This window comes from Myxocyprinus asiaticus, chromosome 29, assembly GCF_019703515.2.
Source record: "Myxocyprinus asiaticus isolate MX2 ecotype Aquarium Trade chromosome 29, UBuf_Myxa_2, whole genome shotgun sequence".
In the NCBI taxonomy this organism is placed as follows: domain Eukaryota; kingdom Metazoa; phylum Chordata; class Actinopteri; order Cypriniformes; family Catostomidae; genus Myxocyprinus; species Myxocyprinus asiaticus.
The window spans coordinates 1,044,919-1,065,805 of record NC_059372.1 but is presented as its reverse complement, the minus strand read 5'-3'; the positions used below and the strand labels follow the sequence as shown (position 1 = coordinate 1,065,805).

The following is a 20,887-nucleotide window of genomic DNA, read 5'->3' as shown; positions in this document are numbered from 1 at the left end:
TAACAACCGTTTCTGCTTGTGTTGGTCTCAAAGCTCATTTGATATCTTTGGAGGGTGGGGTTTTGGAAAGAGGGGGCGTGGCTAATTCAATGGCTCCGTCTTGTGTTAATAGAACGCCTGAAATCGCTTACAGCAATTTTAATACACGTTGACACATCATCAGGGTAACACGTGGCACTAAAATAATGCAATAAAACAACATGGAACACCCCAGTGTATATAACTAATATCGAAAGTGAGAAGAGACATAACTATTCCCATAAACTATAATAAAACGTGTTGAGTCATGCAGTGAATTTTGTGAACGCCCGATTGCTGTTTTTCACCATAATTTTAACAATATATAACATTTTATCATTTTAATGATCTCACGACCAGTTTAATGATTCAGCAATCAATCATGAGTTATTCATTAAATGTGTAAAGTTCATGCACAAACTTAGTGTGTCAGGATCACTTTATGAGAGTCAGTGAGGTTTACAGGTGAGGGAGGCGGAGTCAGGCACAGGTGTGTGTCCATCACAATCACGCACATACTCATTCATCTCTCAGTGTGTGATGATGGTTCTCTCGGTTTTTCTCAGATGGATTTTCAAACTGTTAGTGGTGTTGATCATCTCTCAGTGTGTGTGTGTGGTTTACTACATGACTAACACACACACCAGTCGGTAAGAGAACATTAGACGACACTTTTCACCTATAGTTCTGTTTAATCAATTCATTGATTCAACGGGGACTTATACATCTTACTGTAAATTACAATGCATGATTTCTCATTATCATTTAATATCACTTCTAATCACTTTAATTTGGGCATTACACAAAAAAATATTTTAGTCTATTTTTAAGATTTACGCATTTCAATTTCATAACAAAATCCCATCAAATGGAATCGTGCGATTTTTAATACAATTAAATTAAAATGTTTAGTTTGTTTTAAATTTTATTATGGAATTAAAATGCATGAGTGTAGTAATACAAACAATAATAATAATTATCATATTGTCATGTAGGTGCAACATTTTGTTCTGTGCAGTTTGAGACGTGTTGCCATTGAAATTTAGTTTCATTTTTTAATTATTTGTCAATGTAAAGTACTTTGTTATAAAGACATAACTATAACTAACTATAAAGTCAATGGGAGACCGGGGCTAGTTGTCACAAGAGCTATATCTCAGTATGAGGTTCGAATCATAGCAGTGGTTTTTGCTGGATGTTGGTGTCACGGTCCTGTCACTCTGTCAGTCTGGGGTTTTGTCTGACAGACGTTGGCATTATCGTCCCATGTCTGTCTTGTGTTTTCAGTTGGTCTTGTTTCATGTCTGGATCCTGACCCTTCTGTTTGGTTCGGTTTCGGGATCCAGACACTCATGTTCCATGTCTTGTCCTGTATTGGCGTGAGTGCTTTGCACTTGTCATCTTGGCGGCATGCACTCGCGTTAATAATCCATGTCTTCAGAAGTGATATGATAGGTGTTGGTAAGAAACAGATCCATATTTAAGTCCTTTTTTCACTAAAGTGAAAGTAAACGTGTAGATTTACAGTAGAAAAAGGACTAAAATGTTTCTAGGAATATGGTAAGAAATAATTGAAGTTTTTATATTTCTTAGCTTACAGAAAAGTGACAAATAGACTGTCAACTGTGAATAAAATATAAGCTTCTTCCCAATAGAAATGAACAATTGATTTATTTTTTCTTTTTAGATAAATGGGTGATTCTGTAACTATAGGCACTCACCCAATTTATTTATTTATTTATTTTTGTTTCAGTATAAAAATAAAAATGTCCATACGGTCTTCTTTATATCTAAAACTGAATTTCTTCACATTCAATCTCTACACAATAATGTATTTCTTTTCCACGGCATTCTCAGAAAAGTCGGAAATAGTTAACTACATAAAAATACATATTCTCTCATGGGAAGTGGTGGGTACCTTGATCTTTTATATTCTTATATTTGGTATACAGTGAAACCATAGATGTGGGAACCATGCAAAATCAGTTTGTCAAAATCAAAATCGTCCAATCATTTGATGTCTAAATGTTTCAATCGTGGGAGTTGCCAGAGTATGAGTGGGGGAGTCTCTCGGTGTTTGGTGTCCCATGACAGTTCATTTTGTCGGTCCTGTTCCCCTACATTGCTCCAGTTCTGTTCCATGGGGGTAGTTTGTGTTGCTATTTAGCTGAAAAGCCATTAACCCTTGTGCGTCAATTTAAAAAAAATTACTCGGAGGTCCTTCGAGGATAAAAATATCTGTGTCAAAAAACTGCCATCATAATATTATATATTAATATTATTTTCCACTTTCAATGGGTTAATTTTTTTAACCAACATCAGTCCTGATCATAACTACCAAATATTCATTCATTTTCAGGATTTTAGCCCTGTTTGTTTACATAATGCCACTGTTGTTTTTTACACACACACACACACACAAATTTCGCAATACACACACATACAAAACACACTCTGACATCCATACCAACACACACACACAATTTTATCTGCATCATTTATTCAATTGTCCTGCAGTGCTCTATAATACAGCAAACAGAAAATAGGGGAAAAGCTTGTGTTTGCTCCATAGGCTAAATATGAGAATAATGGCGCCATCTAGTGGAAAATATTAAAATGTAAATGTTGAAGCCAGGGCTCCAGAATGAAAGCATAATATCATAGAATTCATGATTTTATACTTTAAAGGCACTGGGATCAAATAGTGCAGTTTTAATGGGTTTCAATGGGGACATTTTTGTCCTGAAGGTCCTGAGTGTAACTATTTTGTGTACACAGTGTATTATAGATGTATTATAGGAACTGAGGTTGAAATATCAAAATTCCCCCAAAAATACACACCTTTGGCAACATTTATGCCGTTGGTATTAACACAGCCAAAATGATCGAAAAAACTAACATTTTTATAAGTTGGGTTATGATTATAATGGGTTTGGTTGGGATCCGGGAGACCTTCTTGCATAAATTTTGATGTACCAACTTTCAAAGAAGAACTTGTCAGAACTCATTAATACAACAAGGCCAAATGTTCTTCTTTCAGAGATGGGATGTCAAACGCGTTTCACCAGCTGCACTGCGCAAACCTCAGACGCAAGTTTTCCATCATCAAACCGGCCAAGAGGTGCGTAACAATGAAGATCAACCGGCGTTCTTGATCTCCAGATAATAAAGCGCTTCATTAAACATCTCTGTGTTTCTGTCTGTCAGTATAAACATCACGAGTTTCACGCAGGATCTCTCAGATCTCATGAGCTGCCCGTATAAATCAAACACAACTGAACAGGAACTAAACAGGTGAGGACAACTCTAAATTAAAATGTATAAGGCAGTATACATTTTATATTCAATAACATTTATTTGTATAGCACTTTTTACAATATATATTGTTCCAAAGCAGCTTTATAAAGAGTAGTTCCTTACAAACTAGAGGTAGACCGATATATCAATTTACAGATTAAGTGGTGCCGATAGTTGCTTTTTGGAACTGTCGGTTATCTGAGATGAGAGGAGGCGTGGGGAGAGGGAAAGGGCGAGCGGAGACACAGAGAGAGAGAGAGAGAGAACTTGCTCGCCAGCTCCCGGACGCACTGTCCTCAACCGCTTCTGCACCCTCTGGCGGACGCCAGCTCATTCTCCCCCGGCGGATGGCAGCGAGTCCTCTGGCCCCTGACGGACAGAACCGCTCCTCCCCTTCTCAGCAGACAGCCGTGGTTCCTCCGGCTCTTGGCAGCTGGCAGCGACCCCTCCGTCGCCAGGCACACAGCCATGGCTGCTCCCCTGGCGGATGGCAACGGCGAGGACTCCGCGACAGTGCATCACTCCTTCCTCCTGGGTTTTGGCACCAATGCAACAGATAAAGGATGGGCAAGGAGGAGGTGGGAACCAGCTGAACGGCAAACATAAAGTTCAATAAAACTCTACATAAAAACATAAAACAAACACGAACACACTTGCAGCACGGCCGCGTGCGTCTCTCTCACTCCAACCGGCGTCTCCGGCCACCCTTTATCTCGCTCTCCCACTGATCAGATGATTCAGCGCCAGCCATGCTCCATCACGGCCCGGCCACACTGTCCTCCTAGTCACAATTTAGAAGTAGTTGAGGGAGAAACATACTAAAACCACATGTATAATAATATTGCAAGAATAAAATAGTTTTAATGAATTATAACATGTCACACTTCATGTCATTTCTCATTATTGTCAGTAATAAACCTGTGTGGAATTCCACAGGAAACGCCCTTTATTCACACATTCCAGCACATTGTGTGTTTGTGTATTAAAAGGAAGAGGATAGTTGTGCTAAGTGCAAATAGTGGCAGATACTATTTGCACCTCTAATTAAATACTAACATACAGATGCAGTGTGTTTATTGTGTTTATTTATAGTCCCACAGACACCAACCCCTAAACATTACCCTAACCTTACCTTACAAAAATTAACCATGGTTTTACTATAGTAACCAAGTGATGAAGTCAACAATGTTTTAAGAGCTGAATTATGATGTCAAATGAATCCTATTAAAGTTTGTGTCTCTCTGTATGTGTTTATTCCAGAATCAGACTGAAGTTGTGTTGTAATGCCACAGGATCATTATACCTGACAAAACACAACACCGCTGTCAATCAAAAGATCCCATATGAAACAAGCATAATACACACATACAGAGTGGATGCGGCACTTCACACATTGTTGCCTGAGGTTTGTGTAAACGTGCAGTTCTCAGAATAAATCAGTGAACAGTGTAATTGTGAATAGTGTTTATTTGTGCTGTCGTGTGTGCAGGATTTCCCCTGGAGTGGACGTGGTTTGGGTCAGTGTGCTGTTGTGGGCAGTGGAGGGATTTTAAAGAACAGCAGCTGCGGATGCGAGATTGACAGCGCAGACTTTGTCATACGGTAAACACTTCTATAAAGCAGTGATTCTCAACTGGAGATTCACAACTTAAAAATGTGCCTCAGGTCTGATTGGGTCACGAACAGCAGGGGAAAACAATGCTAAATGCAAATAAAAGTATTCAACTACCTCATACATTTGTTAGGATAACAACATTAAAAACACCTCCCATATCTTTTTTTGTTGAGGTCAATGGTCGTGCATTCAATCAAACGCTACAGTATTATTTTTTTCTTCTGATTTTCTCCCCTTTTTCTCCCCAGTTTGTAATGTCCAATTCCCAATGCGCTCTAAGTCCTCGTGGTGTCATAGTGACTCGCCTCAGTCCGGGTGGCGGAGGATGAATCTCAGTTGCCTCCGCGTCTGAGACCGTCAATCCGCGCATCTTATCACGTGGCTTGTTGAGCTGTGACCACGGAGACGTAGCGCATGCGGAGGCTTCACGCTATTCTCCGCGCCATCCACGCACAACTCACCACGCACCCCATCGAGAGCGAGAACCACATTATAACGACCACAAGGAGGTTACCCCATGTGACTCTACCCTCCCTAGCAACCGGGCCAATTTGGTTGCTTAGGAAACCTGGCTGGAGTCACTCAGCACACCCTGGATTCGAACTCGTGACTCCAGGGGTGGTAGTCAGCATCAATATTCGCTGAGATACCCAGACCCCCATACGCTACAGTATTTTGATACAAATTCATCTGTCACTTAGTAGAAGCTCATTAAAATGTGCAACAGTTCATAAAATCCTTCATAAACGAGTTACAACATTACAAACAAAAAGTGTTTGAAAATCGGACAAAAGTCAAAGATACAAGACTGTGTACTTGAATGAACTACAATCCCATGAAGCATTGCAAATGACGTAATCGAATTAAAAATATAAAACTATTGCTTTAAAGTTGTTAATTATAAGTACATAAACAATTTATTTTAAATTCATAGCAAAATATCCATTTATAGAGAAATATATAAGTAGTTTGAGAGTGTAGAGAGAGCGACTCGACTGAGTCATTCACAGTTGTAATGAGTGGCTGCTGGCAATGCCAGTGACAAAGACAATGAATTTAAGAACCCAAGTGCAATTTTATTAACTAAAGTGAGAACCAATAAACCCTAACTATAAATATGAATAAAACCTAAAACATAAACTTGACTTGACTAAAAACAATGGCTACGTTACCAAACACAACCAAAGTTACATTCAACAATACCTGACAATGGACAAAGGAAAACATGAGGCTTAAATACATGAACATGGGAGAACATAAACCAATGAACAAACAGAACTCTAAACAAGATAATGAGACAATAAACCAATGAAAACAAGACACATGAACATGGAGGGAAAACATGAAATCACATGACTAGGGACACATGACATGAAACAGGAAATAACTTTCAAAATAAAAGACATGAAAAACATGAAGCAACAAAATACACATGACAACAGTGCATCATGGGAGTGGGCGGAGCTACAGAGCTCTTTCTCTGATTGGTGGAACTCTCTTTAGGATTATGGGTAGTGTAGTTCGTCAGCAGGAATTCTGCTATTAAATACGATTTCTAAATAATGAAGTTGAAATAACGTGGACTGATGGCTTCAACAGAATTATATACCATCAATTAACAACCTCAGAGTTCAAAATCAATTCGCCTACGGAGGAAATAATGAGATTTTCACTTTCAGAAAGAGAACTGCTGCGCTCTATTATTGGCTGCCGAGAGCATGACTATTCAATAGATGATTCAACTGATTAATATTTATAATCAAAATAAACAAGTCTCCCACCAAGTAATCTGGTTAAGTAGTGTAACTGTAGGCGATATTGTAGATATGAAGATTGACGTGCAGTCACAAGTGTGCTTATTGACGTTTGTCTTTAAATGTTCATCCATTCAGATTTTAGAGCCAGACCTAGACATTGTATAACGAGCATGTCATTGGTCAATTTCGAAACAGAATAAGTTTCTATTATACTTACACAAGTGCCGCAGCAAAGCTATTCTGAAAAAGATTACACGTAAGCTTACACAACTGAAAACCTGACCTGATATTCTAGTATGTCCTCAACACAGTGTGTTAGTTAAACATTTGTCATTTTTTTATCTGAAAACCACTGAACTCTGTTATCAGCTGCAGGGGCCTGACGGGATTTGCCGTATTCAAGCGGCTATCTGCTGTTGTTATGTAATGAGTAATAATTACTATTCATTTAAAGAAATAGAGAATCTTAATGAGCTCATATTTCTTGAATTTCTAAATATATAATCCCCATAAAACAGATACTGAAGTTTGTTATAAACTGGACTGATGCAGAACTGATGCTTTTGACATGACAAACATCTCGCAAATATCAACGTGGTTACATACTGATGCTTTTCCAACTATTGCTTAAAATTGTATTTTATTTTATTTTTTGTAGAAAAAATATATCTGCAGCTTTGTTTTTGTTTTTTGTTTTTTGATTGCTATTCATATCATTAAAAAGTTTTGAATTTGTGTCTAAGTTATAGTTCTAAAACAATCTGTTATTAACCCTTTGAGCTCGGCTGGCCCACAAGAAAAAAATAATAATCATCAAAATATTAATAACTACAGTCTTGATCAATACAAAATCGGTATCGTTTGAAAGTTTAGAATCTCTACTTTCCAATGCATGTAGACATTATGACCAAAACTGAACAAGTGCTTTAAAATATGCAGATAAATCAGAAGTCTTCCGTTTTTATATTTTATTAAACAAATTGCACTGTACATATTATTATAATCAGTAAAAACATCAACTCATCAAATAGTCATGTGTCATATGTTGTTGGAAAGCTCTTAAAGAGTAGAAGACAACCAGCCTATTTGTTTTACTCACAGACACAAATATAGCGAGTAATAGCTAAGTATATGTCTTTGACAATTATGATGGTGTTGCTTATATGCCGCATTTTGACTTATAAATTAATGAGAAATAAAAGGAACATAAAATATCACATATCATTATTTAGAGGAGGTGATTATCTTTCAAACGAGCCCACACACAAGATAATCAGATGTATAGATCATTAGATAATCCACATGAAGCACAATGTTACATATGGCCACCAGGAGATGGCGCCAAATACATGACACAGACTCAATGATGACTCAAATGACACAGAATGAAACTCATTCTGTGAAATCTCATTACTAAAATCATGTCTGCATGCTATACAAACCTTTAGTCATTGTTGTGTTTGCATGTGTAATTAGTTCTTATGTACAATTATTATGTTTTATTTGTTTGGAGAGGCTTTTGGATAAATTATTTTTGTAATGTTATAACTTTTGATTGCTTTATCGTATCAACACAAAATTTTACTCAGAGTTGACATGATTGAGAACAAAACAAAAGTTTTTCTGAGCCACCTTATTTAAACCCAGAGATATATAATGTCAAATCAGTTTCTAGGCTGAGAGTCTTAGAATGTATCATAATCTATATCATTAAAAAATGTGATAAGTTTTCTTTACAATGATACCAAACCTCTTTGTTTTTTTTGTTTTTCTTTGTTTTTTTGTTTTTTTTGGTCAAGTTATAAGCCTTTAATTTTGGGTATGCCACTAAAACAGGAAATCTTTAAAAACACCTTCAGAGCATAAATGGTTTAAAATAATATACTACAAATATATAAAAATATATTAAATTAACTAAATATCTCCTCTTTTATTAATTATCTAATGTTTTGTTGTGTCTGAAAATGTCAACCTGGTTACCAAGATTTTGAATAATTAATTGTTGATTTTTGAAAAGTGGATATTTGAAGAAATATCATATAAGTTACTTTAAAATAATAATCCACTACAAATCACTAATTATTTCTCTAAAATTGTATAACTTTACTAATTACTTAATTGAAAAAGTAATCACATTACTAATTACTTTACTTTTAAGTTACTTTCTAAAACACTTTTCCGTTCTACAAATTCATACACATTTCTCCTTCACAATCACTCGCTACTTGTTATTCTACATAAGTAATGTACTTAAAAGTAATTAAATTGAAATTCAGTAGCTGTAATCTGATTACAAGAGTAATTATATTACAGTAACTAATTACTTTCTAATTGGATTATACCCAAGACTGATTATAACCTTATAGAGTTATGATCTTACTGAACTGTACACCTTTCTGAATGCAGTTATATCACAACATATATTAATATGTCTCATAAATGTCAGCATCTCTCTTTCTCTCTCTCTCTGTGTTTCAGGTTTAATTTGGCTCCGGTTAATGACAGTGATGTTGGACTGAAGACAGACCTGATCACTATAAACCCCAGTCAGATTCGCGCAGGGTCAGTGAACACAAACACAAGCATAAATCACCCAAAAACGCTTAATAATTAAAGAAATGTCTTTCAGTTTGATGCTAAACACTGTACTTACTGTACTGTATGAGCTAACCTCTTAGTGAGACAATATTTCACACTATTGCTCACACCAATGCTAATTATTTCTCAGAAATACATGCATCATGATTTTCGGCATTATTGCATGTAGCAATTTGTACTTGGGTCTTTTTAAATTAGATTTAGTTGTTGAATCTGTCATTTGGGAAAATCTATCTATGACCAATTCTTGCTCGAATGCAGCACAGACATTTGTACACTGAATTGTCAGTTGCTCTGTGCCGAATGCAGCTGCTAAGCATGAAAGATTTTAATTTAAAATCCATAAGTCAAAGTTTTAAATCCAAAATGCCATGTTTATTAACCGAATCAGTGTTGGGTGTAATCTGATTACAGTGTTTTTTAGTTACTGTAGTCTAATTACTTTGTCAAACAGTAGTGTAACAGCTGAAATATCCATTGTAAGGGAGAAACGTGTGGTGTAAAAAAAACCATTTGTTGGCTCAACAACCGTAACATATAAAAATAAATAGCTTCTGCTCAGAAATGTATATATTTATAACATTTTTATAACGTGTGCAACACAAAAATATCAATTTTAAATTGAACTTAGAGAGATACAAAAAAGTAAACAAACAATCGTGAGTTGCTTGAACTTCTTTAGTTTACAAATCCATAAAATTAAGATTTTAAGTACTACTAACTCAAATTATCAAGAAAATGTGCACTTACACTTGAATTTAAGCATGTTTGTTTGGTCAAAAGGAACTTATTGGGGGATTTAATTAGTTAAGAATTCATAGAGACTTCAGCTGTTTTTAGTATTATTATTATTATTATTTATTTTATTTTATTTTTTCTCCCCAATTTGGAATGCCTAATTCCCAATGCGCTTTAAGTCCTCGTGGTGGCGTAGTGATTCGCCTCAATCCAGGTGGCGGAGGATGAATCTCAGTTGCCTCCGTGTCTGAGACCATCAATCCGCGCATCTTATCACGTGACTTGTTGAGCGCGTTACTGCGGAGATGTATCGCATGTGCAGGCTTCACGCTATTCTCCGCGGCATCCACGCACAACTCACCATGCGCCCCACCGAGAGCGAGAACCACATTATAGTGACTACGACTAGGTTATCCCATATTACTCTACCCTCCCTAGCAACCGGGACAATTTGGTTGCTTAGGAGACCTGACTGGAGTCACTCAGTTCGCCCTGGATTCAAACTCACGACTCCAGGTGTGATAGTCAGCATCAATACTTGCTGAGATACCCAGGCCCCCTCTGTTTAGTATTATTGATGTTGTTGTACTGTAAATAGTTGTTTCGTGTAAAGTCACCATTAGGGGGATTAGTGTTTCAGTGGTGCTCAACTTGTATCCGGTTTTACCCGTGTAATTTTTCCTTGTGCATGTGAATATGTGTAGCTGAAGTACAGCTTAATGTGCATTTCTTTGGCATATCAAGTTTAAAGACTGACCACAGTTATTATTTTCTTTAGAGCCAAGTAAGTTCAGTAGAAACAGTGATATAAATGTTATATAAACACTTGCGATTATTTGCTAAATCTTATTTGTGTGACATATATTTTTAGGCAAAGTTAAATGAGTTGATACATTTGTGTATATCTAACAAAGGTTTTCTAGCTGTGCTGACAAAACAAATTTTAAAAATAGATTTTTTATCAGTTGGTATTAGATAGAGTCCATGATGCCATGTATCCAAACAAGATGTCCAGGACCTCTGGGATAAAAACAGCCCCACAACGTTAAAGATCCAACACCACATTTAACCATGGGCTACTTAATATTATTAATATTAATATTGGGTACTTTTCATCTCTGTATGTGCCAAACTCATCTCTGGTGTTTGTTGCCAGAAGCTCTTTTTTTGTTTTTTATTTAATCTGACCATAGAACCCGGTCCCATTTGAAGTTCCGGTAGTGTCTGGCAGACTGAAGACACTTGAGTTTGTTGTTGGATGAGAGCAGAGGCTTATTCTTGAAACCCATCCAAACAACTTGTGGTGATGAAGGTGTCTGATTGTAGTTTTGGAGACTTTCTGACCCCAAGACCCAACTAATTCCTGCAATTCTCCAGCTGTGATTCTTGGAGATTCTTTGGCCACTCGAACCACCAGTGTATGGAGACAATATACATTTACATTTATGCGTTTAGCAGATGCTTTTATACAAAGCGACTTACAGTGCACTTATTACAGGGACAATACCCCCAGAGTAACCTGGAGTTAAGTGCCTTGCTCAAGGACACAATGGTGGTGGCTGTGGGGATCAAACCAACAACATTCTGATTACTAGTTATGTGCTTTAGCCCACTACACCACAATATAGACACACGTCCTCTTCCAGGCCTCTTCCATGAAGTCATTCATAAAACTAGACAAAAATGTTGTCACTAAGATTTTGGGGGGATTTTTTCCGTATGTATAAATCATTCCTTTTATTCCTTCAATCTCACTGAGAGGATAAATTACTTTTATATTTCCAAGTAATAATAATAATAATTTAAAACCAGAAAATGTTTTTCTCTTTTTTTGCTCACAGCAAAAACATATACATATGGTTAATCATTTTGTATTTTGTCAGTAAATATTAGTATCTCTGTGTGTGTGTGTGTGTGTGTGTGTGTGCGTGTGTGCGTGCGTGTGGTTACAGAAACCTGCAGAAGATTCCTGGTCTGTTTGCGGAGCGTGTCAGTGTTTACGGCAACTCCTCCCTCATTCTCCCCGCCTTCGCCTACACGTTCAACACTCAGCTGTCAATCAAAACTCTCAAAGACCTTCAGCCAATCAGACCTCAGCAGCCGGTCGTGTTCTTCAGCCCAGACTATCTGCGGACGCTGGACCGTTACTGGAAGAGGCGTGGCCTGAAGGAGATCCGCCTCTCCACGGGGTTTATGTTGATTAGCATGGCATTAGAGCTGTGCGAGCAGGTGCACGTTTACGGATTCTGGCCGTTCGACAGCGACTTGCAGCAGCGTGCAGTTCCGCATCATTATTACGACCAGAAAGGCCCAAAACACGGCATACACGCCATGCCAGAAGAGTTCCTGCGCCTGCTGCAGCTGCACAGCCAGGGGGCACTAACACTGCACCTGCTGCCCTGCTCTTAATAGACACACGCAACATATTCTGCACTTACTCAATGTGTTTGTGCTTTTATTTTGTTTGTTTATTTATTAGGTGAAGATCTGGCTGGACAAGAGTTTGGCCCCAGTCCATAGGTGCTGATATAACCAATAATGAATCAAGAAAGTCAAAACAACAGGACAGACAAAATTGCTGATGTTTAAAACAACTTTTCGTCTTCAACAGTGATGGGCTGTGACTGTTAATATATTATAGATGTATAACATTTTATATGGCAAAGGTGCAAAACGCTGTACATTGTACAATGCCTATAGAACGTGATCATATCATGTCAACATCCTTATCATTTGTCACATAACATCCTGGAAATTTAAATAAATTCAATATAACCTTTTCCAGCTGTATTTACACATTTATAACCTTAGTAAAATAACTTATTTAGATAAGTGATTAGCCCACTTGCTCAGTGTAATGTGTGCTGACTGCTGGCAATGGCAATGATGAAGACGATGACGAAGTGTAGAGAACCCAAGTGCAGATTATTTACAAACGTGATAACCTATAACCCTAACTACAAACGTGAAACATAAAACATAAACATGACTTGACTATAAACATGACTTGACTATAAACAACATTACTATGCACATACACGTTCACATTCAATACTTGACAACTAGAGAATGCAAACATGAGGGCTTAAATACAAGACATGGGAGAACATAAACCAATGAACAAACAGAACTCATAACAAGCTAATTAAACAATAAACCAATGAAAACATTACACATGAACATGGAGAGAAAACAGGAATCACATGACTAGGGAAACAGGAACTAAACATTTCAAAATAAAAGACATCAATCAACAAAATACACATGACACTCAGGTGCAACCATTCACCTTTCAGATCACAATCCTGGCTTATTGGCCCCCACCTGACATCAACTGTAGTGGTTTTGATTACTTCAGAATAAAGCCAGTTGTTCCATGAGGATTCCATTACTAGTAGTGCATAGTAATCAATTGGAACAGCACAGGTTTGGAGAAAAGTTCAAACATGTTTAAAAGGCTTTAACTATCCCTCTGAGTATCGTTCAGAGCATTATTAAGAAGTAGAAAACATGTATGGCATGGGGAGGTTGTGGTCATGTGTCTGTCTGTGGGAGAGGGAAAGCGGTAAGGCTCGTCACCTGGCCTGTAATTGACACCTGTCTCTCATTATAGTGATGGTGGAGGGAGACCTGATAAGGCTCACCAGAGCGTCAGAGGAAGAGAGACAGAGTGGCCCAGAGACTATAATTGAAAGCGCTATTTTGAATTGGCCACTAAGAGTCATTTTTCTTTGTGTGTGTGAACCTAAGGTGTGTGTGAATAAACACTCATCTGTTCACTGTCTCCTGACTCCTCCATTGCCCATGAAATTAACTTTATCACAGTGGTGCCGAAAACCCGGCTTTGGAGGAGAACGCTGTTATGGAGTCCTCCAAAAATAACTTTTATTATAAAACAATATCAAGATTAAACGATATTCTCTTTCCACCTGCTTAAAGAAACTGTTTAAAGATCAGAAAATACTGTGTGGAAAATCAAACAGAAACCATTATGAGACTAACTCATCACTTTAAACATGTACGAAAATGTATCTCTGTCCTCCGCAGGATAATATCTTTATTATAATGTTGTACACATTAAAGATGTAAACAGTATTTAACAGAAAACAAAATGCATTTGATTGAAAGGTTTGGGAACAGTGGCGTAGCCAAGGGTGGGTTGTGGTGGGCCTTGGCCCACCCAAATTAGACCCAGATAGAAACCAAGACACTGTGTAACGAGACCCAGATCCAGACCAAGACACTGAGTAACAAGACCAAGATCCAGACCAAGACCGCATTTAGATGTCTTGAGACCAAGACCACAAGATTAAGACTACGACTCCCGGTTCTCCAGATGGCTAAGTGTCTTGGTCTGGATCTGGGTCTCCTAAATAAGCGTCTTGGTGTGGATCTGGGTCTCGTTACTCAATGTCTTGGTCTGGATTTGGATCTCATTACTCAGTGTCTTGGTCTGGATCTGGATCTGGATCTCATTACTCAGTGTCTTGGTCTGGATCTGGGTCTCGTTACTCAATGTCTTGGTCTGGATCTGGATCTCATTACTCAGTGTCTTGGTGTGGATCTGGGTCTCGTTACTCAGTGTCTTGGTCTGGATCTGGATCTCGTTACTCAGTGTCTTTGTCTGGATCTGGGTCTCATTACTGAATGTCTTGGTCCGGATCTGGGTCTCGTTACTCAGTGTCTTGGCCTGGATCTGGGTCTTGTTACTCATTGTCTTGGTCTAGATCTGGGTCTCTGTAACAAAGTTCAATGGACAGGAGGAGGCGAGAACTGGTTTGACAATATAAATAATATTTTAATTTAAAAAAAGACACAAATATAAACACATACAGGGCAGCTACCCATAACTCTCTCTCTCTCTCGAACTGCCACCTCCGGTCACCTTTATCCCTCTCGAGGGCTTGATTAGCCTGATTAGGGGCCGGGTATGCAGCATCACGACCCGGCCCCGCCCTCCTCCCTGCCACAATCCTCTCTCCTTTCCTTCAGGCCGGAGAGCCCCCGCATGACCCCCCCCCCCATCCGCCGGCAGGCTATCCCTGCCTTTTCGGACCTGGGAGGGTGACAAGGGAAGGGAAAAAACAACAACAACAATAAAACAAGAGGGAAAGGCCAACACAGAGCGAAACCAGGAGAGAGAGAGGAGAGAGAGAGAAAAAAAAAAACTTACTCGCCGGTTCTCCGATACGCCATAGCCTGGTCCTCGGCCACTCCTCCACCCTCTAGTGGATGACAGCCATGCCTACCCGGGTGGATCTGAGGCAGTCCTCCAGCCCCTGGCGGACGGAACGCCCTGCTGCATATTCAGTGGATGGTAGAGGTCTCCCCCACCCCTGGCAGCGGTTCTCCCAGTCCAGGCAGTCAGCCAGGAGCCCCTCCACGCTCGCGGTTGGTGGTCCTCTCTTGACCCCGCCGCATTTTAGTGGCCGGTAGGGGTGTCCTCCGCCCCTGGCAGTGGCCCTGACCACGCAAGGTGGTCGGCTAGGAGCCCCTCCTCCCCTCGCGGTCAGCGGCCATTACTCCGCTCTCAGGCGGCCAGGCTCCTCCATCCCCTGGCGGATGGCCGCGGCTGCTCCATTGGGGTGGATGGTAGTAGCGAGGACTCTATTATGGCGCAGCCCTCCTCCTTCCGGGATTTCAGCACCATTGTAACAAAGTTCAATGGAAAGGAGGAGGCAAGAACCGGCTGAAAATATAAATAATCTTTTAATAAAACAAAAAGACACAAACATAAATACATGCAGGGCAGTTGTCTGTAACTCTCTCTCTCTCAAACTGCCGCCTCAGGTCATTTTTATCCCTTTTGAGGGCTTGATTAGCCTATTAGGGGTCGGGTGTGCAGCATCATAACCCGGCCCCGCCCTCCTCCCTGCCACAGTCTCATTACTCAATATCTTGGTTTGGATCTGGATCTCTGTTATGGTCTTATTCGAGGCCGCAGTGTATTACCAGTGAACTAAATGTGATCATTATTTCAGCCACTAGCGGTCATGGCATCTAAACCATTATTGAGAATTTGCCAGTACTTCTGCCTCTGTGTCATCATGCATGTCTCGCTCATCATATGGATGCAAGTGCAAGAAATATGGTCTAACACAAAGCAGTCATTAGTGATTTATGATGTGAACTGCCGTGTTAGGTCATGACTTTACTCGCGGTAGCTGCGGGACCCAATATGCTTGTTACATTGCGGGAGTTGTAGGCGGGAGTAGGGCTGCACAATTGTGACTAAAATTATAATTGAAGATTATTTATTTTGATACTGTAATCACTATTAATAACATTGATTAATATAAATGCATTGCATGCCATATTATTTATGTAGCTACACATCCCAAACAAGCTGAGAACTGTGTTCCTGAATTAGCTCATTATTGTTCTATGCATCAGTAAATCAACACAGTGACTAAACGGTCAACTTCACATTGTGCCTTTTAGCAGCATGAAAAACAACTATTATTCAAATTGTGATTATATTATATACAGAAAGCGAGCAAAGAACAATCCCTTTATAATCAATGAAGCTGTCTACACTGCACAATACATTTCTTATTTATACATTTCTTGTTTATGATGAGATAATTCGCAAAAGTGCAGCAGCAGAACTCAGTCTGTTAGTGTGCGCTGAGCAGATTTCTTCTGCGGCGGCAACTTAAACTTCAACGCCCCTGATTGGCCGTTGCATTCATGCACTCAACAGACATGTCTGTGATTTTTTTTTAAATAAACATTGTTATTTTGTTATATTAATAATGCAGATGAAACACAATTGTCAGTTACAGTTACAATAGGGGAGCAGAGGAACAAGGCAAAGTCAGGGAGGCTTGAAACCAAGGCAGAGCCGGAGGGATGGAGAACCAGGGCGATGCTGTAGGCTCGGAGGACCAAGTAGACCAGAGCAGATCAGGTGGGCGGCCAAGAGACCAGGGAGACCAGAGCAGATCAGGCGGATGGCCAGGAGACCAGAGCAAATCAGACGGGTGGCCAGGAGACCAAGGAGACCAAAGCAGATCAGGCGGACGGCCAGGAGACCAGGGAGACCAGAGCAGATCAGGTGGATGGCCAGGAGACCAGGGAGACCAGAGCAGATCAGGCGGACGGCCAGGAGACCAGGGAGATGACCTCAAGGTGGGGACTGGGTCAGGAGGCCTGGGAGGCGGCTGCAGGGCTGAGACAGGGTCAGGAGGCCTGAGAGGCAGCCGCAGGGCCGAGACAGGGTCAGGAGGCCTGGGAGGCGGTCGCAGGACAGGGACTGGGTCAGGAGGCAGAGCCGCTGTAGGAGGAGTCTCTGGGGGAGTAGGCAGAGCCGCTGGAGGAATAGTCTCGGGGAGCGGGCGGAGCCGCTGGAGGAATAGTCTCTGGGGGCGGAGCCTCTGGAGGAATAGTCTCTGGGGGTGGAGCCATGGAAGACTCTGGGGGTGGAGCCAGGAGAGGCTCGAGGGGCAAAGCCATGGAGGGCGGTGCCAGAAGAGGCTCAAGGGGTGAAGCCATGAAAGGTGGAGCCGTAGGAGGCTCGAGACAAAGTGTGCTGGATGAATGAGAAATGACCTCCGTGGTCGAGAACATGGGAAGAAACTCGGGAACGACCTTTGTGGTTGTGGGCATGGAGGAGACTCGGGAACGACCTCTGTGGTCGTGGGCATGGGAGGAGACTCAGAAATGACCTCCATGTTCATGAACATGGGCAGAGACTCAGGAACGATCTCCGTGGTCGTGTACATGGGATGAGACTGGGGAACAACCTCTGTAGTCGTGGGCATGGGCAGAGACTTGGAAATGACCTCCGTGGTCGTGTACACGGGAAGAGACTCGGAAACGACCTCCGTGGTCATGTACATGGGAAGGGACTTGGGAACGACCTCTGTAGTCGTGAGCATGGGCAAAGACTCGTAAACGACCTCCGTGGTCGTGTACACGGGAAGAGACTCGGAAACGACCTCCGTGGTCATGTACATGGGATGAGACTTGGGAACTACCTCTGTAGTCGTGGGCATGGGCAGAGACTTGGAAACAACCTCTGTGGTCGTGTACATGGGAAGGGACCTGGGAACGGAAACTTTTCTTCTCTTCCTCCTCCTCTGGATGGCCGAAGTTGGCAATGCTGACTCTGGGACGGTCGAGGCTGGCAACGCTGGCTCTGGTACGGACGAGGTTGGCAACACTGGCTCTGGGACAGACGAGGCTGGCAACTCATTGGCCGTGGCAGGCGTGGGCTTTGGCTCGTTGACCGTGGCAGGCGTGGGCACAGACAATTTTTGAGGTAGGATCTTCATGGACCTACGCACTGACATTAGTGGCAGATCATACAACTTGGAGACAGGGGCCGTGGAGGGCTTCGAGACAGGGGCCGTGGAGGGCTTCGAGACAGGGGCCGTGGAGGGCTTCGAGACAGGTGCCATGGAGGGCTTGACAGAGGAGCCGAAGACACAGGTCTTGGCCCAGGGTTCCTGCCATAATCTACTGAATAAAGGGAACCGCAAAGTTCCAGAGCCTTCTCCACATATTCGCTGAGCATCCAGTGAGGATCAGCCGGAGGCATCAGTTCTCTCAGTGCACTATTCAGACCAGCCTGGAAGAAAACCACCAGAGAGCGGTCTGGATAATGCACTACATTTGCCAACTCTAAAAACTCACGGATGTGATCCTCAACTGGACGGTCCCCTTGTTGAAGGAGCAGAATTCTTATGGCCGCTAGATCCATTTTTTGGTCAGTCTTTCTGTAACACGGCAGGCTAAGTGGAGGATCTAAGTGCAGCCTTTAATAGAAACAAAAGATGAACAAAGTAACTCAGAATAAGAAAGAAAACAAAACACAGGGAACCTGGTACAGAACATGACAATACATGTGACTGACAAAGGAAACAGGGAAAACAAGGGCTTAAATACACAGGGGCAAACAAGGGAACGAGGAACACCTGTGGAAACAATCAGGGGAAAACCAATCATAAAATGAAACTACAAAAGTACTACAAACTAACAGGAAAAAGGAACATGGGAACTAAACAATAATTTCAACATAAAAGTCAATACAAAAAATAGGGAATATGTGACAGCAGGAGAACTCGTGGAATTGGAAGGGAATATTAAAAGTGCTGAAGCAGAGCGGAAGTGCAGAATGTCGTCTGATGGCCTCAGAGAACTGACCTGATTGAAATACAGATATAATACTATTTTGTCGCGGAAGGTGGAGTTTTGGATATTCCGGGCAAGACAGTCATACTTTGAGTCAGGGGACTAAGCAGGAAAACTTCTGGCTAGATATATAAAACAGAGAGAGTCTTTTTCTACCATTCCCTCAGTGAAATCTGCTGGTGGTGAAATATTTACCTTAGCCACTGATATTAATAATGCTTTTAAAGAATTCTATCTTGATCTCTATAGTTCCACATCTTCGTCTACTGATGAAGATATTAGAAACTTTGTTGAACCATTAGATCTTCCTAAACTGACGGCTGAGCAAAAAATTATCTTGATTCTGAAATAACCTTGGAGGAGCTTGGTGAGGTAAATGGCAACCATGATGCAAGCCCGGATCAGTCTGATTCTTAAAAGGACAAAGATCCAAGCGAGTGTAAGATTTACCATCCAATTTCCCTGATCGTTAAAAGATTGTCAAAAATTTTGGCTAACCGTTTAAGTAAAGTTATGACATCTCTTATACATATAGATCAGGTGGGGCCACAGCTCTTATGATAACATTACGCATTTCATCAATATCATGTGGTCAGTGGCGAATGATCAGACTCCGATTGCTGCAATCTCACTTGACACCAAAAAGGCGTTTGATATGGTAGAGTGGGATTATATTTTTATGATTTTGGAAATGTACAAGTTTGGGAATACTTTTATTGGTTGGATTAAGTTACTTTATAGACACCTGATAGTGGCGGTACAAATGAATGGATTAATTTCAGATTATCTTACTCTGGATAGGGGCACCCGGCAGGGTTGCCCTCTTTCCCCATCATTGTTCAGTCTTGCCCTGGAACCATTAGCAGCCGTGATAAGAAAGGAAGATGATTTTCCAGGGGTGGTGGCAGGAGGTATGGCGCATAAGCTTTTGCTTTACGCAGATGATATTTTATTAGTGATTGCATAATTCCAATTTTATTTCTGATGATTTCTATTTTATCAGTAAAGAAATTCATGAAGTCATTACTATTGTACTGTGACAGAATATCTGGTTCAATCGATGCTTTATTCCTAACCAATTTAGCTACAGTACTGAATAAACACCAGGATTGTTGTGGTTATTTTCTATGAATTTGCTAAAATATGCTGACCTGGTAGCTTTTAGTGCCTGTCTGTAGCTACAGACATTATCCTTCCATGCACCACGAAATACCTCTAATTTTGTAGTCTTCCACTTGCGCTCCATTTTCCGAGCTGCTCTCTTGACAGCACGAGTGTGATCATTGTACCACGGTGCGGGGCTTTTTTCTTTAATTTTCTTTAATCAAAGGGGGGGCGACATTATCAAGAGTGCTAGAGAAGACTGTATTTATATTTTCTGTTATTTCATCAGTACTGAGTATGTGAGACAGTTCTGGAAGATTAGTGAAGCTATCTTTAGTGTTCGAAAAAATAGTTCTATCTGAACGATAGCGTGGTGTAGCTTGAGTGATATTAGCTGATCGCAGCATACAAGAGACGAGGTAATGGTCTGAGATGTCTTCGCTCTTGCTGTAGAATTTTGATAGTATCAACATCAAATCCAAATGACAGAATTAAATCTAGCAAATGATTATGGCGATGAGTTGGTCCTGTCACATTTTGTCTGACTCCAAGAGAGTTTAGAATATTGATAAATGCTAATCCCAATGTGTCATTTTCATTACCTATGTGAATGTTGAAGTCACCA

The 20,887-nt window shown here is 40.6% G+C and overlaps 2 protein-coding genes across 3 annotated transcripts in view; one reads left to right on the top strand and one right to left on the bottom strand.

The window, feature by feature from the left end:
* camta2 (calmodulin binding transcription activator 2) overlaps positions 1-20,887 on the bottom strand; it is a 248,222-nt gene that overhangs the window by 18,869 nt on the left and 208,466 nt on the right. The window lies entirely within an intron of this gene.
* Positions 562-13,716, top strand: LOC127419835 (alpha-2,8-sialyltransferase 8E-like). 2 transcript variants are annotated; one of them, XM_051661604.1, is made up of 7 exons: positions 562-668; positions 3,059-3,139; positions 3,226-3,312; positions 4,576-4,720; positions 4,805-4,917; positions 9,166-9,249; positions 11,976-13,716. In XM_051661604.1, the coding sequence occupies exons 1-7, from the start codon at positions 562-564 to the stop codon at positions 12,430-12,432; spliced, it is 1,074 nt and encodes a 357-aa protein (XP_051517564.1). In that variant the 3' UTR covers positions 12,433-13,716. The 2 variants fall into 2 exon arrangements, with proteins under 2 accessions (XP_051517564.1, XP_051517565.1); XM_051661605.1 differs by lacking the exons at positions 3,059-3,139; positions 3,226-3,312.